General features: G+C 36.8%; 1 protein-coding gene across 1 annotated transcript in view; it reads left to right on the forward strand.

Annotated features, from left to right (window-relative positions):
* The first annotated feature begins 631 nt into the window (after positions 1-631).
* Positions 632-25,312, forward strand: part of LOC109048811 (Golgi apparatus protein 1-like) — a 29,751-nt gene continuing 5,070 nt past the window's right edge. The window contains exons 1-26 of the mRNA XM_042753352.1: positions 632-931; positions 7,079-7,108; positions 8,073-8,159; positions 8,238-8,447; positions 9,232-9,435; positions 9,515-9,586; positions 9,781-9,967; positions 10,055-10,266; positions 11,352-11,473; positions 13,090-13,191; positions 14,397-14,550; positions 14,660-14,692; positions 15,486-15,623; positions 18,057-18,143; positions 18,295-18,357; positions 18,471-18,584; positions 18,668-18,756; positions 18,886-19,003; positions 19,122-19,214; positions 19,294-19,431; positions 19,555-19,678; positions 20,974-21,116; positions 21,193-21,294; positions 21,372-21,479; positions 21,548-21,668; positions 21,744-21,850. Coding sequence (XP_042609286.1) covers positions 632-931; positions 7,079-7,108; positions 8,073-8,159; positions 8,238-8,447; positions 9,232-9,435; positions 9,515-9,586; positions 9,781-9,967; positions 10,055-10,266; positions 11,352-11,473; positions 13,090-13,191; positions 14,397-14,550; positions 14,660-14,692; positions 15,486-15,623; positions 18,057-18,143; positions 18,295-18,357; positions 18,471-18,584; positions 18,668-18,756; positions 18,886-19,003; positions 19,122-19,214; positions 19,294-19,431; positions 19,555-19,678; positions 20,974-21,116; positions 21,193-21,294; positions 21,372-21,479; positions 21,548-21,668; positions 21,744-21,850 — 3,258 coding nt within the window. The remainder of the gene's footprint in view (positions 932-7,078; positions 7,109-8,072; positions 8,160-8,237; positions 8,448-9,231; positions 9,436-9,514; positions 9,587-9,780; positions 9,968-10,054; positions 10,267-11,351; positions 11,474-13,089; positions 13,192-14,396; positions 14,551-14,659; positions 14,693-15,485; positions 15,624-18,056; positions 18,144-18,294; positions 18,358-18,470; positions 18,585-18,667; positions 18,757-18,885; positions 19,004-19,121; positions 19,215-19,293; positions 19,432-19,554; positions 19,679-20,973; positions 21,117-21,192; positions 21,295-21,371; positions 21,480-21,547; positions 21,669-21,743; positions 21,851-25,312) is intronic.

Here is a 25,312-nt window from a genome sequence, read left to right on the forward strand (position 1 = left end):
TTTTTCTTTTTTGCAGGACGCTTTATAAAATATAGAATTGTGTTATTTCCAGAAATATTGTTTTTGACATAAATGTAATTCAAACACACACACAAAATCTCGATTAAAATAAATACACTATCGAGTAATCATAAACGATAGCGATTGGTGCGTCCTGGTCATCGCTGAGAAAAGTTACAGGAACCAGGTGACAACACCATATCATGCGTTACTGCAGCAGCCTTCTGGATCATAGGTTTTTTCCTAAATAAAGACACTAATAAACTTAAAATTGTTTGACTGAGAATACACAGTGAAAAGTTAAAATAAAAAAATAACGTACAAAGTCTGGACCTCTAAGCCCCGCCCATTTCTCAACTCCCAGTTTCATGCTAATTTCTTTCCTTGTCTTCCTTTTCTCTAATAAACCAACTAGTATGTTTAAGTCTCAGTCTACGTGGCCCGTGTTTAGTTCGTGAACCCTAAATTCCGCACCACTTCAACCGAGAACTAACGAAATCTACTACGGTAGGGGATTTATCTCATGAATATTAATAACACAGCCAGAAGCGGCGCGACGTCATCGCGTGCTACTTAATATTCATGAGCGTCCTCCTGGCCGTAGTAGGATTCGTCAGTTCTCTCCGCGAAGATGGCGGCGTGTGGACGTGTGCAGCGACTGCTGCTGTTGATGTTCATCTCCGGTTGGATGTCTTCCGCGCTTGAAGGCAAGCCGGACACTGAAAACGCCGCAGATAATCCCGAGAGAGGCAGAAACGGGGCGGGAGAGGGGAAAGCGGCGGCGCCGGACGGGGCCTCCGCGGGGCGGCGCAGCGGCGGCTGGAAGCTCGCGGAGGAGGCGGCCTGTCGGGAGGACGTGAGCCGGATCTGCCCCAAACACTCCTGGAACAACAACCTGGCCGTGCTCGAGTGCCTGCAGGACCGAAAAGACGTAAGAAAGCCGAGTCTGTATTTAACACACAGTCTGTGAGCGCGTGGCGATTAAAGCCGCGTACAGAGCAGAACTGACTGATCTTCAGTCTACATCACGGTAACGGTACACGAACAGCGTCCACATTCATAACCATATAGATTCATAAGGTACAGGCATGGGTGACGTGAGAAGATATTTGTTAATATAATTAAAACCCAGACGCAGAAAGGCCTCTGAATGTCACACACAGGGGATCGAGATCCGGTTATCGCGATTAATTAATAGAGTGCTTCCCGTTAATGGCTGTGTTTCAATCCCTTGTGTGCTGCCTACCTAGGGCTCACCAGGACGCTCAGATATACGGTCTGAGTCCGCCCCTCTGTGACGTCACCTGCGCTATTAGCGATGATATGATGTTATGACAAATGGCGTCACCGATACTCGTAAATTATTAATGCTAGCAAATAAGATGAGCACAGTGGCTTCTGTTGAAGTCGGCATTATAAATAAAAATATTTGTATATCCAAATATTTATTTATTTTAGTTTCACCTGGTAATATTTAATCAGTTTAATAACTTGACCACCGCGTTCATCTCGCATTGCCATTTCTGATGCATAAGAGAAAGATCGGACGGCAAACGAAACGAAAGCGTAACCGTCGCGCTGCTCTGCGAGTGCGGACCGTTCATCAGCTCGGACCCTGATGCAGAAGAACTAATCCGAGCTCAGAACAGCTACTCGGGAGCCACAGCTGGTTTCGCACAGACTTTTGAGAGAGAAATTCAAGCAGTTTTCAGTGGCTTACAAGCATTTCACACAACTGTGATGATCCAGTTTAAATGTTATTTTCAGTGAGATGACCAAAATATACTGCGCTGAACAAAGGCTTGTGTAAAATTAAAAAATTAATCAAATCACCATTATGACCTGTAGATGGCAGCAGAGGAGCACTTATTGGCTTGTTAGTCATTCATTTATACTTTTTCCTTTATATTTTGAAATAAAAACAAATCTAAAATATCACATCATCGAGAAATCAGATTTTGTCAGAGTTTCATTCTTTTTTTGTGTATGAAGTAAAAAACGTCTCAAAGTGCTTTGAAAAACAAGTTTTCTTCAATTTGAGACTAAATCACACATAATCACTTGTTGGTCAATTTCATAAAAGACTATAAGAGAGTAATGGTACATTTAATAAGAGTACTATATATCTTTTCTAAATAAAAAAAAATAAATATATATATTTTGCACGTTACTGTTGTTAATAAAAAATATATTTTGTAAGCTTCCCAACTCAAGCTTAGTGCTTTACTGTTAAATGTGTATAAACATGAAATAAATAAGAAATTAACGTAATATTATTAGTAACTGCACTTATTAATGCAAAACCATAGTAATTATATATATATATATATATATATATATATACATAGTAATATATATATATATATATATATATGTATATGTCATATCTCTCTGAAATGAAAAGAATATGGAGCAAGAATTCTGAGTATGGGTCACCATACTTGGCTGAATGTCACTTAGTTTTACGTTTCTTATTTGGAAAATATGTGAACGATTTCACATGCCCCTAAATTTTCTGCTTGTGCTCCTAAAAATGTTCAGTCTGGGGCTACAGTGCTCCTAGTAAAAATAGTTAGTGATTCCGGGGATATCATTACTCGATGTTGTTGGAGATGTGGTATAATCAGAAGGATTATTAAAACTTTATAGTTGGTTTCATTATAGTTATCATCCTTGGTATGAACAAGGATGGCCTGTGTACTGAATTTCTGCTTTTGTTCGATCTGACTGAAGGGTTGTGCAGTGTTCATTTGAAGAGGGTTCATGATATGTGAGTACTGAATGATTTTTGTTTGTCAAGGGTTAGTCATTGTTTGGTGAAACAGCACCAGCGTTTGAGTCATTGCATGATTACAAATAAGGAAGCAGTATGATCATTGAGGTCCTTGTGTAATAATACTTCTGAAGTGTCCCGTTTATTGCCAGTACGGTTGGGAACCGAGAACTGGTTCTTATTCAGTAAGCAATTTCTAAGTTTCGGTTCCGAAAACACTTCTTGTGCGACACGTGACCAAGCGCTGTGAGCAGCCTTCCTCCGGTGTTCTGACGATTCGGCGTTTCCCGTAAAGGAGGTCAAAAACCAAATAACAGAAACGCCACCCTGCCTCTTTAATTACTGAGCACATTGATACCAATGACGCGCCGCGTCTTTAACTACTGAACACTTTTCCACGTTTGTCCCATATTGTCATTAATATACATACTGACTTCAACTTGGACCACTAAATAAATAGACTGCTATTGTTATGCAAGTATGAGGGTTCAATTATTTAGTGTACAGGTCATTTCAAGAGTGATAAACAAAGTGATAGAAAATATTTATTTTCATGCATTTTTAATGTTTAAAAATGTGGAAACCACTCATTGCATCACAGCATCTCCTGACTGCATTATTATTTGTAAAACGGGGTCTTTATGGAGTGTGTGTATACGTGGTTATAAGTATAACAGTTTATATTTCATTAATTTAGGGAAATGAACAAGTGCGACCAGCTTATTCCTGCTTGAAAAGCAAAATGTTATTGATAGTGTAAAAAACATCAACTTTGAATGTAGTGCTGCTGGAAGGTAGTAATGCTAGTCCATCAATCAGCATGTGTTTCAGTGAAGGTAAAATAGTAAAAAAAAAAAAACCTTAATAGTTCATTTAAATGGAACCGGAATCTGAAAATTTCTAACAGTACCCAACCCTACGTATGAAGATCCGTATACTGTAATATATGTTGAATTTTGACATTGCCAACCTTTAAATTAAGTTGACAGTAAGTAATAAACAGTTTTGAGCATCGAGAAGTTGAGTATTGTGGATTTTTCCTTACCACTATTTTTTAATAGTTATTTAATAATTTTAATGGAACCAGAACTGGAAAAATTTCTAACGATTCCCAACCCTAATTGCCAGTGTCAGGTCTGATAGATGTGTAATGCGAGTTAGGTAATTAGCTCTTAGTTACTGATTACACAAACAGCGCTTTTACTTTTGTTGAACATTTGTTGAATGGTTCTTAACTAGCAGAACTAGGTTTCCCTTTACTTTTGCTGATTATGGGTTTGGCGTTGGTTCTGTGATCTGTTGTATTGGATTGTTCAGGCCTGTTAATGGTGGGTCATTTTCTCTGGCTCTTCATCACATTGCAGGGGCAATTCAATGGATAAGCAATTTGTTAGCTATTTCTCAGCTCTTCATCACAGTGCAGGGTATTTTAGTAGATGTTCATCCCAGCCTGGTCATCACTATTACAAATTATTTCTCTGTCAGTTCATCACATTAGATGTTTCTCAGCTGTTCATCACATTGCAGGCTATTTCTCTGGCTGTTCATCACATTAGATGTTTCTCAGCTGTTCATCACATTGCAGGTTATTTCTCTGGCTGTTCACTACCATTAAATGTTATTTCTCAGTTGTTTGTCGCCGTTACAGGTTATTTCTCTGGCTGTTCATCAAATTTCTCTGGGCAGCTGTGGCCTAATGGTTAGAGATTTGGACTTGTAACAAGAAGGTCGCAGGTTCGAGTCTCGGTGCTGGCAGGAGTTGTAGGTGGGAGGGAGTGAATGAACAGCGCTCTCTTCCACCCTCAATACCCATGGCTGAAGTGCCCTTGAGCAAGGCACTGAACCCCCAGTTGCTCCCCGGGCGCTGGATATAGCTGGCCACTGCTCTGGGTGTGTGTTCACGGTGTGTTCACTTCTCACTGCTGTGTGTGTGCACTTGGATGGGTTAAATGCAGAGCACCAATTCCAAGTATGGGTTACCATCCTTGGCAAATGTCACGACTTTCAATTTTACTCTTCACTTTCATTAGATATTTTTTTTATGTTTTTAAAGTTTATTTTTATTGCTGTTCAGTACCATTAAATGTACAGCTTGTTTCTCAGCTGTTATAGGTTTGTCATTGAATTCAGGGTTTTTTTGTGTCATCACTTTGATCTAGTTCAGGTTGTTTGTCTGTTTGTAACAGATGAAGGTTATTTCTCTAGCTGTTCAGTGCATTAGATTCTCAGCTGTTTATCACACTACAGGTTATTTCTCTGACTGTTCACTACCATAAAATGTTATTTCTTAGTTGTTCATCATAATGCAGATTATTTCTCCAGCCTTTTATCACCATTACATGTTATTTTCTTATTTGTTTGTTAGTTTTAAGTGTTTTTCTTTGGCTGTTCATCACCATTACATGTTATTTCTCAGCTGTTCATCACATTACAGGCTAATTCTTTGGCTGTTCATCATCATTACTGGTTATTTCTCAGCTGATCATCATATTACAGGTTAATTCTCTGGCTGTTCACCACTGTTACAGGTTTTTTTCCTCTGGCTGTGCATTACCATTGCAGCTTGTTTCTCAGCTGTTCATCACATTACAGGCTAATTCATTGGCTGTTCAGCACCATTACATGTTATTTCCCAGCTGTTCATCACATTACTGGTTATTTCTCAGCTGTTCATCACACTACAGGTCAATTCTCTGGCTGTTCACCACTGTTACAGGTTTTTTCCTCTGGCTGTGCATTACCATTGCAGCTTGTTTCTCAGCTGTTAGAGGTTATTTTGTCATCGCTGTTACAGGTTTTTTGGGGTCATCACTTGATCTAGTTCAGGTTGTTTTTCAGTTTGTAACATTTTATTGCTTAATGATCATGTGACTATCCTTCAGAGTTTTCCGTGTTTTTCTCAGACTATAAATGAACTTCAGACTTTCTCTTCCCATGGAAAGAGTCCTTACTGTAAGGTCAATTATTTAGCTGTACAATGTTCCTCATTGTTTCTCATAAATAAAGACTGAATGGAGACAGTTTGTTTACCTCCATATTTTATAATCTGCTGGAGGCAAAAGGCCCTGGTGGCTTTTTAAAAATGCTGTTTTCTAAAATAAAATCCTGACACAGCTGGAGAAAAGATCTTGTCGGCAGGCCATTTATATGATTTTGAGGCGACAACGGTCCAAATAAGCAGTGATTTTTTTCTGGTCTCTAAGCAGTATTCTAATATTGCTTTGCAATCATACAGGGTTATAAGTGTTATAATTGTATCCTTTTCACTTGCATTATATATGATAGACGGCTGCAGCATAATTGCACAGAGAAACTGTAGCTTTAATTCCCTTTGGAGTTAATAAACCCCGCTGCAACTATCAAAGGCTAAGAAGATGCTATCAGCACAGACCGAGGTCAAATTCGGGTTACTGTGTCTTTGATTGGATTTGGGTGCTGTTTTTAGTAACATTGTGACCCTTTATCAAGGCCTTTAGCTCCATGGGAATCAAGAATTACACGCTTGATATTTACAGCGGGCCGCTAACAGCTGGCCAGTGCTGTGTCGGGGATGCTTTCTGTCTGTTCAAATAAAGATCAGTATCAAGTCAGCACGGTTAGGGGGACCCTACTGTTATGTTGATTGCTCCTGACTGCTGAAGTTTTCAAATCACAAAGAGCAATTTATTAGCAGAGGAATTAATATGTAATTAAAAGGCCTCTGTTTTTGATTAAAGCTGCCAAACTCTTAATTTTCACCTCGCCTCTACCTGGGGTCACAAATTAATGCAAATACATTTCAAAAGCCTAAAAGTAAATGTAACGCACATCTACAAACATTGGCAACTGTTACTATTTTATGCATTGTTTATTAGGGATGGATCAAAATATTTGACTAGTTGTCCAACAACTGCAACGACTGTGGTGTAGATTTTATTTATAAATTTATTTTTAAAGCATAGCTTTGTTTGTGTGGTAAAACTCTCTTTTCTTGGCTCTTTGGTCTTTTTTTATTCTCTTTTAAAGCACCAGTACTACAGCCATACATATTCAGACATTTTTGCTTGCTGAAGTGTAACAATGTTTTGAGCATCCCACAACACAAGTTAAACACTTTAAAAATGCTCTTTGAGGCACTGCGTTCAGTTATATTCTTGCACTTATTCCACTTGATTTTAAGCACAGTAAAATGTTTTAAATACCTCTTAAATATCGGAGTGAACCCATAACCAGTGTAATTATTCAGGGCTAGTCTTGTTGTTTTGCACATGCATGTTACTTTTGTCTGTGTGAACTTTATATTTTCTCTTCTTAATCTCTCTTTAGGAGTCCGAGATCACTGCAGACTGCAATCATGTAAGTGTTTACACACTATTTCTGTTATTTTTGGTCCTGAATGTTGATCTGAATGACGGTTGATGGTTAAACCCAAACAAACTAGCTGGAGTTTTTGTTGATATTTCAAACTAATAGTGAGGTTAACTATTCTCTTTGTTTGGTTTGATTTTTGTTTTAAGTTTGTTTGTTTGGTTTTGTTTTGTTTATTTTTAATTAATTATTATTATTTTTATTGTTTTATGCAACAAATATAAAGTATTTTAAACTTTTGTTTAATTTGGGGTTTCTTTTTTTCCGTTAGGCTAATGTCTAAATTGGTTGTTTTTATTTTTTAATTAATATAATTTAATATTGTAATAATATAAATAAAATATTGAATATCAGAAATATAAACATTAGGAATGTAACAATATCAAAATCTCACGATACAATATCATCGCGATATGAAGTCCACAATACAATGTTTATTTCAATATTTAAAAAAAGACACATTAATTAAAATTCTTTCTGTCTTTTATTTTGAAGAAACTCCAGGTTCAGTGAAAACAGGCTTATGAAAACGCATCTCACTACAAATCTAGTGAAATGCTGTGATCATCTGCCACGAAAATAAAGCCTAACTGATGGTGTTGCGTTCCCAAGCACGTGCTAAACTCACTGCACTGCAATAAACCAGTTCACTGCATTTATTCGCTGTGAACAAAGCCGTTCTGTGGTGTGGAAAACATTTTATTTTTTCCACAAGTTGATTGCCTCATCAATGTGTGCATTGATTCCTTCATATCGTCATACAATATCTTTCATACCATGATAATATCGAGACAGTTTTGCTATTCGATATTGATGATATCGTTACATACCTAATAAACTTCATTATTTTAGTGCTGTTGTTGCTCAGGATTAAAAAAAAAAAATCAAATTGGTGGATTAAAATTCATTCAGTACTGTAAGATTAAGTTATGCAAATAAATCTTGTTTTTAGCTGCTGTGGAACTACAAGCTGAATCTGACGACTGATCCCAAGTTTGAGTCTGTCGCCGTCGAGGTGTGCAAGACCACCATCAGTGGGGTAAGTGTGCACGGAAACAAACTTCTATCTCAGACTGTACCACAGACTCACTATAATCCAGGTCTGTCTGCAGATTAAGAGTGTGCCGCTGAGGTGCGTGGGAAGGGTTACCTGGTGTCGTGTTTGGTAGAACACCGCACCAACATCTCCGAGTACCAGTGCAGCCAGTACATCACCAAGATGACCAGCATCGTCTTCAGCGATTACCGGCTGATCTGCGGCTTCATGGACCAGTGCAAGGACGACATCAACAAACTGCACTGTGGAAGCGTCAACACTGGAGAGAAGGTGAGCCCAGGTGCATTGTGGGTAACTGAAAGCAGCAGTATGACCACACTCTTTTTTTTTTTTTTTTTTTTTTTTTTTTTTTTAACTACTGTTTACTTTTTGATGCTTTTTGATAACAGTGCCAGTATTTTTAGCAGCTCTGGAAGTTTCTGCTACATTAGTGTCAAATACAGGACTGTAGCCGAACACTAAAGCTACAGATACATGCTTTTTACAACTTTTACTTCATCTTTGCAACTCTGTTCTTGTAACAATTCAGTATTTTTCTTCGGTTGATATTGGATGTTTAATTATGCATGCTCATTTAACTTATTTTAACGTTAAGATTACCTTTGTCATTTAACACTCACGTTTTTGTTCTTGTTGTTGACGAAATAGTATAGAGTTTCAATATCAGCCATTTATTGTTTATTGGCCATAATGTGACAATTAATAAGCATGTTAATATCGGGCAGCATTATAAGGATACTTAACCCACAAAAGAAAATGGCCAAAATTGATACAACTTATTCAAATATCCCAAACCCATAAGATTTTCATTCATCTTTAAAGCACAGTAAAGATATTTTTAATGAAATTTTTAAATGTTGATCAGCGCAAATACATAAAGCACTTCAAATATGGTCAACAGAATATCAAAACTTACTTGCACATCAAGCATAAACGATGAAGGAAAGATTTTTTTTGAGGCTGAGTAAATGACAGATTTTTCCCATTAATTAAATTTGATGGCATGAAGATGCAAGTTGTTGTAGCTCTGAGCACACATGGCTGTTCTCTCCAGGACGTCCACTCTCAGGGCGAGGTGATCGCGTGTCTGGAGAAAGGCCTGGTGTCTGAAGCCGAGGAGCAGCCGGGTCAGTACACCATCAAAGAGGACTGTAAGAAGTCAATCATGCGTGTGGCCGAGCTCTCCTCCGACGACTTCCACCTCGACCGCCATCTCTACTTCGCCTGTCGGGAAGACCGCGAGCACTTCTGCGAAAACGTACGCCGCCGCAATCCCCTGATACAAGCTCACTGTGCACTTCTGTGTGCTGATGGTCTGCTCTGTTCGTTTGTCTCAGACTCCAGCAGGGGAAGGAAAGGTCTACAAGTGTCTGTTCAACCACAAGTTTGAGGAGAGCATGTCGGAAAAGGTACATTTGGTTTTCGTTTTGCAGAAGCAGCTACTGAGAACTGTTTATAGTGATGGTGAACAGAATTTTTTTTTCTAAATCCATCCTTTCTTCTCATCAGTTTATTTACCTAGCAGTTAAAATGAAAAAGCTTGCAACACACATTTGTTATTAAAATATTTCCTTTTAAACTTGCGTGTCTGTTTTCTCCGCAGTGCAAGGACGCTCTCTCCACTCGTCAGAAGCTGATCGCTCAGGACTACAAGGTCAGCTACTCGCTGGCTAAAGCCTGCAAACCGGACCTGCGCAAATACCGCTGCAACATGGACACGGCCATGCCTCGAGCCAGAGAAGCCAAGCTCTCGTACCTGCTGCTGTGTCTGGAGGCAGCCGTGCACCGAGGTGAGGCTTTGATGCGATGCGGACGGCCCCAGGTTCGGCCCCATCTATAGATCAGTTTTCCTCATGTTTGCGCTCGTTCTGTCGCAGGTCAAACCGTGAGCGGCGAGTGTCAGGGAGAGATGCTGGACTACAGGCGCATGCTGATGGAGGATTACTCGCTCAGTCCCGAGATTGTGCTGCACTGCCGAGGGGAGATTGACACGCACTGCTCCGGCCTGCACCACAAGGGTCGAACCCTGCACTGCCTCATGAGGGTGTCCCGGGACAAGGGCATCTTGGAAGGACACTGCCAGAAAGCTGTGAGTGGAAATGCTCTTTGATGCACTCAAATGCTGGTTGGTCCGGTCGACATCTTGAATATCTCAGATACATTGAGTATTAGCAATGGCTCGATACGCTGTACAGGCCAGAAAATGATATCTGGCATTATTTTGGAGAGAGAGATTTTTGGGAATACTGTGGCCTTTTGGCTGATTAACAGAAACTCTGTTTTCCCCGTTGTGTCAAAACAAAGTATACTAATGGCTTCGTCAAGTTACAGTTCACTTTATTTATTTATTTTTTTTTTTTTTTTTTATTTATTTTATTTATTCATTTATTTATTTTTTGTATATCGCTGTATTTATTGTTTTTCTGTATTTTAGTTTTTTGTTTTTCTTTTCTTAGTTTTTGTTAAAAGGAAAGTTATTTGTATCTATTGGTTTTTGTGTATGTTTGTATTTTTAGTTTTGTTTGTTATTTTTTGCTTCTGTGATTTTTTTTTTTTTTTTTTTTTTTTTTTTTTTTTTTCGTTTAGATGTTATTTTGTTTTTGCTTTTATTTTTCATGTTTTATTTGTTTTTGTTTGTTTTTTTGTTTTCTTTTTTCTTTTCTTTTCTTTTGTTTTTGTTAGAAAGTAATTTGTATCTATTGGTTTTTGTGTATGTTTGTATTGTAGTTTTGTTTTAGTTATTTTTTGCTTTTGTGATTTTTTGTTTTTTTATTTTTTTTGTTTTGTTTTTATTTATTTTTCATGTTTTTTTTGTTTTATTACTATCTTGTTTTTGTTTTGAGAGGGAGGACAGACGATAGATAGATAGATAGATAGATAGATAGATAGATAGATAGATAGATAGATAGATAGATAGATAGCTGTTTAGTCTAAATATTGATTATTCTGATTAAAAAAATAAATAAATGCATAAATATGAAGATAATAAACATCACCAAGAGGCTGAAAAATATCAAGATAGTCGTATGCATTCCCTGTGTTTCAGTACTTCCTGTGATTAATGAATTGATTCAAATTGTGAATAAAGTCATGAGATATTCCTTCATGTTAAATAATGCAGCGGCTGTGATGAATGACTGATTATGGCTTTCATAACTGTGTGTGTCCCATCAGCTCCAGACACTGATACAGGAAACAGACCCCGGGGCCGACTATCGCATTGATCGCGCTCTGAACGAGGCGTGTGAGTCCGTCATCCAGACCGCCTGCAAGCACATCCGAAACGGAGACCCCATGTGAGTGCTCCTGTTTGAGATATTTGGGTCAGAGCGCCAGCTAGAATGCCTTTCTGCCGGTAACCTACTCTGAAAGTGGAGTCAACCAATGGAACAGTTTGTTTTTTTGTTTATTTTAGAGGCGTTTGTTTTTGTTTTTGTTTGATAGGGATGCCTTTTCTGTTGCTTAAGACAGCGGTTTGTATGTTTCTCTTATCGCTTCAGACGTTTTTTCTATTCTAACGTAAGTGCCCTGCGAAGTGGACATCACACGATATTCCTCCATGATTCCAGTTCGAAGCGAACGTATACATGTTCCATCCAAAGTGGATTGAAGTGTGCGAGACGTGAATTTAAATTGTATTTATTTACAGAGGTATATGATGTCACAGCGCAAATCTGTGAATGAATGTTCAGAAGTGAAGTAAACTTCAACAGATTTCCCCTGCTCAGGGAGTAGGGGGCGCGAGGACTGGAATTGAGAACCGCTGGCTTAAGGCACTGCAACAATATCTCTGAACAAACGCGTTCTGCCATGAATATTTGAAAATGTCATGGTTTCAAAACCACTAATATTTTCCATTATACCGTTCCTGAGGTATGCGCTGTTTTCCATGTCTCCTCGAGGACTGAAAGTAGGAATCCCTCAGACTGAGTGAAGTGTAGAGAGTAACACTGACCCCTCCTCCTCCTGCTGGTGCGAGATGTATTATCTGTCACATGTGTGTGTGTAGGATGACCCGGGTTCACTTCACATTCAGCGCTCCTTTCCGTCTCGCGGAAAGAGTAGTATAAAACAAAAAGCAACTGTGCAAATTTAGAACCCAACCCGTCCCACCCCCTGGTAGACTTCAAAATAAAGAAAAATAAAAATGGGAATAAATAAAATAAACAAATAATAATAAAAATATATTAAGTACTATTTATACATAAATAACAATAAAATAATTTTTACAAAGATTTTAGAAAAGACGACACATTAAAAGCTGAAAGCCATAAATTTACAGTTTCTACATTAGACCCATGTATACGAGAAGTTGAGAGCTCCATCGAGATAATGTCCAACAAATACTCAGTCCAGGTTCGTCTGTCCATTGTGTGAGGAGGATCCCAGCGGTTGATGAGCTACTTTTTGGCCTGTCTTCTGAAAAGTTTACGTGTTATAATTTCACAGAATGTTCTGACAAGGTTTGTTTTTAGTTCAAATTGGGTTATTATTAAATCAAATTATGTGTATGGTTATTATTATATAACTAAATGATATGTATATGAGTTATATAACTAAAATTAAATAACTGTAATTACAGATTTAGGTTAACTAAAGATGTCAGTCTTTATTTTTGTAATTTTTAGGAAACAAATCAAATAGAAAAATTAATTCTGCTGTTTCTAATATTCTGTATGTTGCTCAAAAACAAAATATATTGTGTCCAGCGGAAATGTTTTTTTTTTTTTTTACCCAGTCATTTAAAAATAACACATTTCAGAGCTGTAACAACAATACCATGAAACCGTGATATTTTTGCTCAAGGTTATCATACGGTCAAAATCTCATACCGGCCCATGCCTAGCCATGAACTTTCCAGTATGCTGTTGATCGATCTTTACATTGGACCTTGTTTATTATGTGTGTGTAGGATCCTGTCTTGTCTGATGGAGCATCTGTACACTGATAAGATGGTTGAAGACTGTGAACACAGATTGCTGGAGCTGCAGTACTTCATCTCCAGAGACTGGAGGTCAGTCACCAAACTCACCAGAGTTTTTCTGCCTTTAGGTTTCATTCCACACTTTTCATTTTGACAATCCCGTTTATAAATCTTTTGAATGATACACTTCAGTTACTTCCTTATTTGTCCACCCCTCCCAAGCTAAAGAAAGAATGCAGTAGTGCTACTTGTGTGTCACAATGTTAAGGACTGTTTCTGGGGAATCCACGTGGTGACATGATTTAGCACAAAACGAGAGACACAGCTAAGTATAACAATGCTAATATTTAAAAGTGGCAATTAATTTAAGCCTACAATGCATGAATGTTTCGCCAGTTATTGTTACATATTCAGGTCTTTAAGCAGATGAGCAGATGATTTTATTCTTCTCACGGTCATATTCCCAGTACATTTAGCGTCTGGCTCATGTTTGTGATCAAAACTATCATTTTGATCAAACTATCAAACAGTGGAAGAAAGGTGAATTGCACTTATTAACCAGTAAACAGAATATTTAATTTGTGTTGCACAGAAAAGTATTCTTAAGATATTACATACCTCAGGTCGCTAGCACTCTATACACTTTTTACAAAAGAAATAAAAAAAAATCACAAAACAGACATTCATTTATGATTTTATATTCTTGTTTTATAATAAATAGATCGAGGAATACTAAGAAGGTTGATGTCAATCTTTAAAAAATGAAGGAGGGAGAGGGTAGTGAATGACGTCCCGGGTCACTAAAGACCCGAGGTACACATTTAAGGATTAAAGGTGTATTTTATTTTTGTGTTATTTGTTTCTGTTGTTGTTTTTTGTTTGTTTTTTGTTTATTAATAATAAGGTCTTTTGTTAAATGTTTTGCTTAGTTTTCTTTGTTTTTTATTTTAGTTTAACTATTTTAGTTATTAGATTTGTGGGTTTTTTTGTTTGTTTGTTTATCATTATAATTGTGTTTTTTTTTTTTTTTTTTTGCTTAGTTTTCGTTTTATGTCTTTTTTAGTAATTTTTTTTTGTTTGTTTTAGTGTTTTGTTTTGTTGAGCAGGTCAAAAGTACTGTGACACCAAGGTTTATTTTGTGTCAGTTAATGATCTTAAAAACCTGGGATTTGTTTCTCTGATTCTCTTTAACCGAGACCCTGTCAACAAACAACTTTGAAAAGTTGCTGTTCATGTATCTGTCGAGGTTAAATGTGAGCTCGTGTTCAAACATTTCCCTGTGGTTCTGGTTACAGACTGGACCCTATCCTGTACAAAAAGTGTCAGAACGATGCGGCCCGTATCTGTCACACTCACGGCTGGAACGAGACCAGCGAGTTCATGCCGCCCGGAGCCGTTTTCTCCTGTCTGTACCGGCACGCTTACCGCACCGAGATGCAGGGACGACGGGTACGCCCTCATCTTACACTCCACACTTTCGCTTCTGCATTGTGAGTTACCAGAAAACAGGGCATTGAGAAACTATAGCTTATCTGAGGCTTCCTGAATGCAACTGTAGGGTTCATCAGAAACTTCTGAAGTGAGTTTGAATGTAAGTATCCTCTGGTTCCTTAAAGAGGGGAATCTCACAAACCTGTCAGAAACACAGCAAAACTGCATTGCAAGTCAATTATTTAGCATGCAAACAGATTATCCTGTTTTTTTAATATTTTAAAGCACAGTTACATTATTTTCATGTAAACTAAGCAACCTCCCTCAATCATCATTACCATAATTTAGTAATAAAATAATATATATTAAATAATTCACAAGTCAAATTATATACTTTTTAGTTTTATTTATTTAGTACTAGTTAACTAGTATTTATTTGTACTTATTTGTCTTACATTTTTTACTATAAACGGCATAAATGGATGTCACAGTGCAGAAAATCTTAATGGTCTCAAAATGGAGTTCAAGCTAAGGATATATATTTTAGTTATATATCTTAGTTGTGAAATACGACTCTTATGTTCCTGACAGGTCTGGTGACGTTCACTCTAAGAGTAAATGGGATCAAGCTACAAATGCATGTTCTCAGCAAATTAGCAGGGACAAATCGAGACAGAAATCACTTAATTCATGCTGTGGGCTTTAAATGAGTTGTGACTGGCAGGAAATGAACTCAAAGGATGTGGATCTTGGGAGTTTTTAACAGACTAATCTAAAAATAGACATTCTTGTGTAACATTTATGGTACATGACACCTGTCAAGCACGTACACACAGATCGCTGTTTGTGGAAGGATCCAGAACTGTGTGCACGTGTCTGATTGATTGGTTGTGGGTCTGTTTGTATGCTTTAGGTGTGTGTGTGTGTGCTAATGTGTCTGAGTCGATCTGCAGTTATCTCGGGACTGTAAGACAGAGGTTCAGAGGATCCTCCACCAGAGGGCTCTGGATGTGAAGCTGGATCCGGAGCTGCAGCAGCGATGCATGACAGACCTCGGGAAGTGGTGCAGTGAGAAGATTGAACCTGGACAGGTCAGTGTATGAGATCACACTAATTATAACCGTCACTTTCCATTTGGTTACATGCAATTAAAACATTTTTTTGATGAAAATTTGGATAAAATGATCTGTGGTTTTGTTTTTTGTTCATTTTATGAGGTTTCCGAACTTTGCAACCTTGTTACTAAAATGTAGGACTTGTTAAAATATGACTTAATTGTTTTTTTTTTTTGTGTGTGTTTTTTTTTTTTTTGGCCACCATAAGGGTTACTATAGTAAACTTAAACTGAAACCGTTAAAAACATGTAATAAAATTAACTTAAACTAAAAAAAATATGAGTATAAAAACTTTATTTCAGCTATTTCTCATTTTTATTTAGTCTAACTTTGTGTATTAAACTAAAACTGAAATAAAAAAATTATTGTATAGACATTAAAAAATAAATAAAAATAGCAACAAAAAAAGAAAACTAAAATTAAGAATTATACAACTTTGTAAAATTCATATAAATTATATAAAATTAAAAAAAAAGTTATATTTCCAAATAATAAAAACTAATAGGATCTCAATGATAGTAAAATAACACTGTCACAGTATACAATGACTTTTGTTTCTTTCTTACAAATGGACAGATTTGTTTTCTGTTCGGTTTACCATGTTTGCAACCCTGTTACTAACTGTTAGGATGTCTAAATAAACTTTAAAAACTCATTTGTTTTCTTTTCTTTGTAATTTTATAGAAAAAACATTTAATAAGCATCAAACTTAAATATACATTTGGACACACATGTATAAATCAAATTTTTATAAGAATAAACAAAAAAACTACACTGGAATGGGTAACAGGGTTGCAAGTAATGCTTCATATCCTAAATTAAGCTGTCACACAGCAGAGACTTTAGTACTAATTTAATGTGCATTTCCATAAATTAAAGAAAAAAATATTAGTTTGATTAATTTTTTCTTAAAATAACTCCAGTAACAGGATTGATTGGTTGAGATTGGTGAATATCGTCAACACTGCAATATTTGTACAAGATTTTCTACAAAATATGACTTATTGCCCTGGTTCAGGGAGAATCCAGTGATGTTTCTTCCTGTGTGTCACAATTTTAAGAAATGCTAGGAATGTAATGTTATGGTAACAGGATTGAGCACAACATGGGTGACATGTAGGGATGTAACGATTCGCTAAACTCAAGATTTGATTCATGATTTTGATTTCACGATTTAAAAAAAAAAAAAAAAAAAAGATTTAAGACAAATCATAAATTAAATGTGTCCTTTTATTATTGTTTGGACAAAATGCTGCACGTTTCTTTGTGAAATTGAAATATAACTCTATAGTAATATATTAATATAGCACTTATTTTATTGTAATAATTTACATTATATTATTGCTCTTTTGTTTGTTTTGATTGCTTCTGTTGTCCTCATTTGTAAGTCTCTTTGGATAAAAGCATCTGCTAAATGACAAAATTTAAATATAATGTAAATGTAAATAACAAAACTAAATTGAAATTTTAAATCAAGCCCCAAATCAAATAATGAACACAAATAAAATAAATCTCTTCATTTAAACAAAATAAGGCTTTGTCTGTGCTCTTTCCTTTTAAAATTAGAGGCAACCACTGCATTTTAATCATGATCCAAACAAAGACGCTGCATACATGCAACATGAGCCATTTTTTAATTTAATTTGATTAAATTTAAAGCAAAAACAATGATTTGACTTCGGTTTTGTGAAACTATACATAAAAATATCTGCATGAAACCGAAACAGACGAGCTGCACGAGACACAGATTCACTCTCTGCCAGCAGGCGGCGCTTAAAGTGTTTCCTTGGTTACCGCTGTAAACAAAGCAGCGCTGCACTTATGAACTTTAATATGCGTTATACAGAGGCAAGAGGAAAAGAAAAAATACCATCTGAACTTTTCTAAAGAGAGTAAGTTCCCCTCAGACATACATTCATATAAACTCCTACACCTAAATGAATCGTGATTTGTTTAGCATCTCAACCGATTTGAATCGTCACATATTTTAATCGATTTTCACCCGGCTCGCAGTTAATCGTTACATCCCTAGTGATGTAGCTAATTATTACCACAGTAATATTTAATCATGCAAATTATTTTAAAGTTTTTTTTTTTTTTTTTTTTTTTTTTTTTTCCTTCTTCTTTGTGTTTGTGTTTTAAATGTAAGGTTTTAATATTAAAAGTTTTATTTATTTATTTTTATTTACTTAATTGTTGGACACAATTAAGGAGGTCATCTTCTGAAATGGGACTATTGGTCATGGTTAATTTTATGTTAGATAATGATTTCGAAAACATGAGATTTGTGCCTGTGATGCTTTACAAAAAGTCTTGGGACACCAACAAATGTTTCATATGAAATGTCTGAATTTGCAAGGGAATTCCCAGTGATGCATTGCTCAATGTTTGTGTGTGTTTGTCTGTCAGGAACTGGAGTGCTTACAGTATCATTTAGATGATCTGGTCCCTAACTGCAGGGATGTGGTGGGAAACCTCACAGAATTGGAGTCTGAGGTACAAAAAAAAAACCCTTTTGTGATTTTAACAGCAGTTTGACTCTGAAATTAAAAAGCCTCAGTGTCTATGTTTGGTGCTGTTGTCCTCTGCTGGACGTGAGGTGTCTGGGGTGGGTGTGGACTGATTTTTGGTGCATCTGGTTTTCCAGGACATTCAGATCGAGGCCTTGTTGATTCGAGCCTGTGAGCCTGTGATCCAGTCCTACTGTCACGTAAGTTGAAAGTAATTTTTTCATCACTTAAAGCTATATAATAAACACACAAAGTAGCTTGTTTTCTCTTTTTTCTTCATTTGTCCTCCTATTTGCCTGTGTTTGATTCGCAGGAGGTGGCTGATAATCAGATAGACACAGGGGACCTGATGGAGTGCCTCGTTGCCAATAAGCACCAGAAGGAAATGAACGAGAAATGCTCCGTTGGAGTCACACACTTCCAGCTGGTACGTCTGACGAATACGCGCTCGCTCGTTCTACTGTTACTACTGTTCTGTCTCAACCGTCTGCTTCTCCTCCTCCTCCTCAGATCCAGATGAAGGACTTTCGCTTCTCGTACAAGTTCAAGATGGCGTGCAAGGAGGACGTGCTCAAACTGTGCCCCAACATCAAAAAGAAGTGAGCGCATGGCTGTCACGCAAAGCAAATCTTTCAGAACTGGTGTCATACATTGATAGTGAGATTGGCTATATTCATGAAAGCTCCTCTAGAGGTAATGATGGGAAGGTTTTGATGGTTTACTCGTAGGGTGGATGTGGTGATCTGTCTGAGTACCACGGTAAGGAACGACACTTTACAGGAAGGCAGAGAGCAGCGAGTTTCAATGAAATGTCGTAAACAGCTCAGAGTGGAAGAGCTGGAGATGGTCAGTACATCAAATCAATCTAAAATACATTTAAATGAGTCTAAGCTTTAGTAGTGTACTCGGCTATGTTATGTCTCATATCCTGTGAAGCTGAGATGTGTCGGTGTGTGTCGTGCAGTCTGAGGACATTCGTCTGGAGCCGGATCTGTACGAGAGCTGTCGGCAGGACATCAAGCAGCACTGTCAGAACGTGGTGTTCGGAAACGCTCAGGTACATTCAGATCCGCTGGCTCTCTGATCCTCCGTTTAACTGTGAGGATCTGCTCATCTGTGTGTTTGTGTGGGATCAGGTGATCGAGTGTCTGAAGGAAAACAAGAAGCGGCTGACCCAGCACTGCCATCAGAAAGTCTTCAGACTGCAGGAGAATGAAATGATGGACCCAGAACTCGACTTCCAGCTCATGAGAGTCTGCAAGCAGATGATCAGGGTGTGAAACCTCCTCAATTACATCTGAAGAAACTCCAGATATTAATGGTGGCTTGAAATTGTTTGATTAATCCATATAAAGTATTGAAGAACTTTTTTTTTTTTTTTTTTCTTTATTATACAGCGTTTCTGCACTGAGACAGATGCAAATAACCTCTTACAGTGTCTCAAACAAAACAAGAACAGCGAACTAATGGATCCGAAATGCAAACAAATGATTACCAAGAGACAGATCACCCAGAACACAGGTACGACCACCCCTACATCCTAACATACACACGCATGTATGTACACAATAGGTTTTCTTTAATCACTCACATATTTATCTTTACAATTCGAGTCGGACCACCAACAAACAGGAAGCTTTGTTAATGCAGTAGGCTAATTAATGTGTTATTGCTGTCAGTAAAAGCCAGATGTGTCAGATGTTTTCTTTTAGTGGGTCAGTGAAAGGTGTTAGACTCATCCGTACAAACTGTGTATTTATTTAATTCAATTTGTTTATTACTTTCAACCCTGTTACAAAAATGTGGAAGATGTCTTTAATATTGTTTTAAAACCTAGTAACAGTAGTGGTAATGTAGTTATGAATAATTTTAATAATCAGACATTTTCTAATACCTTTTTCATTTTAAATTAATAGTAAATTTAATATTAATTAAAAAATTAGACCTTTATAAAAATACAATTCTGAAATTGGTAACAGACATGTAAGTTTTGCTTAAAATAAGCTTTCACTGTATGGGCTTACGAGTTGAAGACTGAATGTTAATTTAGTTGTAAATTTCAATTAGGATTTTTTTTCAACCCTGTTTGGAAAAAAATTGGAAAAGGTCTTAATACTGTTTAAAAGCTTAGCAATAAGCATTTTCTAGTAATATTTTTTCTGCTAACATCCATTAAATAAATATAAGTAAAATAATCCAACATTTACTTTATTTATTTTTATTTTTTTTGCAGAAATGAGTAACAGAGTTGCAAGTGAAAGTATTGCAAATTTTGCCGAAGATTTTTTTTTCGTTTCAGCTCTGTTACAAAAAATATAAGATGTCTTGATACGGTTTAAAAACTTAGTAATAAACATTTCCCAGTAACATTTTCCACTAATAATTATTACATTAATATAGCTGAAATAATTTTAAGAGATTTTCGAGATGTAAAATTACGTTTTGCTAATATGGGTAACAGGGTTATAGGTTTTGCCTAAATGATGCTTTCTCTCAGCAGGAGCTAACCAGTTTGAGACTAAATGTTGGTTTGTAGTGATTAATAAACTTGTATTTACAATAAATTAAAGGTAAATATTAGCATTTTTCTTACAATAACATCAATAACAGGTGTGAATGTAAAAATTTTGAAATTGTAATGTCTTCCCACCATACTTTAGAAAGAGTTGAAATCATTTGATTTAACTATTTATATTTTTGTGCCATAATTGTTATAAAAAGTAACGAGATACAAGTGCCCTATTCGTATAAACTCCCTGATGAATCAAAAAACCTGGCTCCATCACTACAGTTTGATGCTCTTTCCTCCATTCTAGACTACCGTCTGAACCCTGTGCTGAGGAAGGCTTGCAAAGCCGACATACCGAAGTTCTGCCAAAACATTCTGAACAATGCCAAAGACGACAACGAGCTGGAGGGGCAGGTCATCTCCTGCCTCAAACTCAAATACGCAGACCAGGTCCGTAACCCTGATCGCTGCGAATGCACATAAACCTGCACCTTTACTCCATATAATAGTGTGTGTGTGTCTCCAGCGTCTCTCTCCAGACTGCGAGGGCCAGATCAGTGTCATTCTGCAGGAGTCCGCGCTGGACTACAGGCTCGACCCGCAGCTGCAGCTCCAGTGCACTGATGAGGTAACATTCACTGTCTTAGTACGTCGTACATCAAGACGTTTTGGTCGTAAGTGTCCAATAATGGCTGTTTGTCCCAGATCCTGCGGCTCTGTGCGGAGGAAGTAGCGGCGCAGGAGCAGACGGGTCAAGTTGAGGAGTGTTTGAAAATCAACCTGCTGAAGATCAGCCATGAAGGCTGCAAGAAGGTAAGAGCCGATTTGCTGCTGGGAAGATGCATGGTTCAGTTTCTCACAACTGGCTGTTCCCGCTGTAGGAGGTTCTCAACATACTGAAGGAGAGCAAGGCGGACATCTTTGTGGATCCAGTTCTGCACACAGCATGCGCCCTGGACATTAAGCACCAGTGTGCTGCGATCCCTCCGGGCCGAGGAAGACGTAAGTAATTCTGGAAAGGACTTTATGCCATTTTGGTAGACTAGATATTAATTGCTGTACTCTGTGTTTGTGCAGAGATGTCGTGTCTGATGGAGGCTCTCCAAGATAAGCGTGTGAGACTCCAGCCGGAGTGTAAGAAGAGGTTACAGGACCGCATTGACATGTGGAGTTACGCCGCTAAGGTAGACGTTCACCCAATCCCATCAGCCTCCATTCAGGAGCTCAACAGTATTTTCGTCCTTGTTGTTGTTCCAAAACCTCAGTTGTGTTTCAAACACTAGAGCGCTGATTCAATATTTGGTATTGTAGGTGTGCTCACTACACACATGCTGTTCTAACAAGTAAACCGCAACATTATGCTGCTTTCTAAGATACTTGTTTTGGCTAAATTCTAAGAAAGAATCACGTATTTCAGATCTTAATAAACTTGTTTAAAAAAAAAACATTTAGCAGACTTGCCAACACGACTTGAAAATGTTAGATTAAGTTATATATTCTGTGTAAATCAATCATGTAACCATTATGAAAATTGTGATAGCATTTACTTCAGAGAACATCTTCCGATCTTTTTGCATACAAAAACTTGCGTGTGTAAATTGTCACTTTAAATTAAATGCAAAAAAATTATGATTTTGAACAAATCTTAGTTTTCTGCATTTTATGTTTTATGAGAATTTGCACAGTATGGTTTCACATAGTTTATTTTGAAAATGTTTCATTCAGTTATGTAAGGATGCATGTACAAACAATTTCCACAAATCATATGAAAATTGTTGCATATAATCCCAAGTGACAATTACATAAGCGTGATTTTATGAATAAATTAAGCAAATATTGTTTTACGCAAATATAAGTTGTTACACCCAATTCAACTTGGGAACAATTTGCGGAAAAATGTTATTGTTTTATTGTTGTTTTCTGAATAATTTGCCCAAATCTTACAGAGATTTCTGCATTTGATTTAATATGAGAATTTGCATAAGAATAGTTTAAACAAACAATTTATTAAAAAAAGTTTTGTAAATCCACATTCAGTATAAGTTTACGTAAGTATAGTTATATAAGCATTTTACAGAAATCTTACAAAATGCTTGACAATTTATGTAAGCATGTTTTTACAAACAAATTACCCACACCTTGCATTAATTCAGTGCATTCAAATTGCGCAAGAACTGTTTTTTAAATAATGAGGCTCATTCATGAAATAAATTTGCTCATAAAATGAAAAACAATTTTCCAACTCTCCTGCAGGTTAACAATTGCTTCGTAAACCTCAGATTTGAGAGTTAAAGGGTTAGTTCTCCCAAAACTGAAAATTAGGCTGCATTTTACTCACCCCTGAGTCATCCTGGGTGTATATGACTTTATTCTTTCAGACGAATCCAGTCGGAGTTATATAAAAAATTGTCTTTGATCTTTCAAGCTCTATTGTTGCAGTCAGAGCAATTGCATTGCTTCAGTCCAAAAGATGTGAAATAAAAAGCGCCCTTCCATAAAAAAAAAAGAAAGTGTCTCACACGGCTCCGGGGGGGTGAATAAAGGCCTCCTGTAGCGAATTGATGCGTTTTTGTAAGAAAAATATCCATATTCAAAACGTAATAATCACTTTAATCTAGCTTGTGCCAACAGTTGTACACAGAAGTGTAATTCCCCCGGAAATGCTTCGGTTTACAACAGTGAGTGCAAGCTAGATTCAAGTGATTTATTACGTTTTGAATATGGATACATTTTTTCTTACAAAAACACATTGATTCACTAAAGGAGGCTTTTGTTCACCCGCCAGAGCTGTGTGATACACTTTTTTTTTTTATTATTATGGAAGTGCGCTTTTTGTTTCATGTCTTTTGGACTGAAGCAATGCAACAATACAGCTTAAAGGATCAAAGATATTTTTTTATATATAACCCCTACTGGATTCGTCTGAAGAAAGACATATACACCTAGGATGCCTCGGGGGTGGGTAAAACGCAGCCTAATTTTAATTTTTGGGTGAACTAACCCTTTAAGTGTAAATTCCAGTCATTTGCATTTTTAATTTTTACGAATGAGTCCCAGTTTACATCACATGCATACAATTTGGTTATGAACCGTTTAAATGGGTCATATGACATTGGAAAAAAACATTATTTTCCACATAATGTATATTATTGTTTCTCCTCTATGCCCCACCTTTCTGAAACGCATAGATTTTTACAAAGCTCATCAATCTGAAAAGCGAGGTGTGCTCTGATTGGCCAGCTATCCACAGGGTTTCCGCGAGGTCTTAAAAAGTCTTAAAAAGACTTAAATTTAGTTGTATCATATTTAAGGCCTTAAAAAGTCTCAAATTGTACAAGAAAGTCTTAATTATGATTTCAAGAGGTCTTAAATTTGGGGACGGAAAGATCAGAATTGCGATATGGCGGATTGTGATGATTAAACTTCAAAAGGCTATGATTTCATTGAATAAACACGAGCGCTGCACGTTCAAAATCCGGTGCTGCGCTGCTTTCAGGAGTCAGCTGTCCACGGTAGTCCTTAAAATATCAGCACAATAACACACTCAGCAAAACATTTTTTTTTATAATTGTTTACATTAATATAATAATTCATACTTTGGACTCATCCATTTTTCTTAACAATTGTTTAAAGGCTGAAATGTAAAGTTTTATAAAATTTTATAAAACTTTGTTTTTGTGAAAACTTATCTTAACTGTAAATTATGCTTTTTACAGTAAATTTACAGTTTAATATGGTACTATAGACATTGCCCTACCCTCGCTCATATGGTATTAATTTTATTTGTGCAGGTCTTAAAAAAGGTCTTAAAAAATTGAGCTTAAAAATCCTGCAGAAACCTTGTATCCAGTGTGTTGTGATTGGCTGAATAACTCAAGAGTGTGACGGAAATGTTACACCCATTGCCATACAGTGATGCCGTGTCCGCCCGTGCAACGAGACAAAACCAATGAATCCCATTACAAACGAGGCATTTGTTGCATCCAGTGGGAACATAATTACTTATTATAATGACTTGCACTGTCTTTTTACGGATTGCGTATCGCGTAGTGTAAACATAAAACCATGTCTGCATTTGTGATCGGAGAAATAACAAACAACAAGCGCTACTCTACACTGTTTAAAACTCACGTTTGAATCATCAGTGGCAATATGAAAAAGTGCTTACAGGCTGCGAGTCAGAAGCGCCAGACTGTCCTTGCATAGTTGGAATTGCCCCACTTTATAGAAACAGACACCGTTTTGAATGCTCCTCTCACAGAAAACAGTCCTTCTGATTGACTCTTTACTTTTATAAAGAATATCTCTTTGGAATTTGGACTTTAGTCTTTGCAACTTTACAGATCTTCTTTATGCACCAAGAGCTTGTAACACTTTAAAAAGAAAGGAAATATTGAAATCGCATCATATGACCCCTTTAAACAAAATTGCGCTTTTCGAGTTTTCTATACTTTTTGATTAGTTTATTAAAGTAAGGGTAGGTGATTTTGGAGAGGCTAGCAAAACCAAGCTAGCTTTGAAAGTGTAATACTGGTGTATCATGTCTGCACGAACAGGGTGTGTGGAGGTATGCATTGACCAACAGGTAGGGCAGCCTGTCGTAGCCTTAAAGGCAGGGTAGGTAGAAAATGTATAAAAAACTTTTT

The sequence above is a fragment of the Cyprinus carpio genome, chromosome B25, assembly GCF_018340385.1.
Source record: "Cyprinus carpio isolate SPL01 chromosome B25, ASM1834038v1, whole genome shotgun sequence".
NCBI classification, from domain to species: domain Eukaryota; kingdom Metazoa; phylum Chordata; class Actinopteri; order Cypriniformes; family Cyprinidae; genus Cyprinus; species Cyprinus carpio.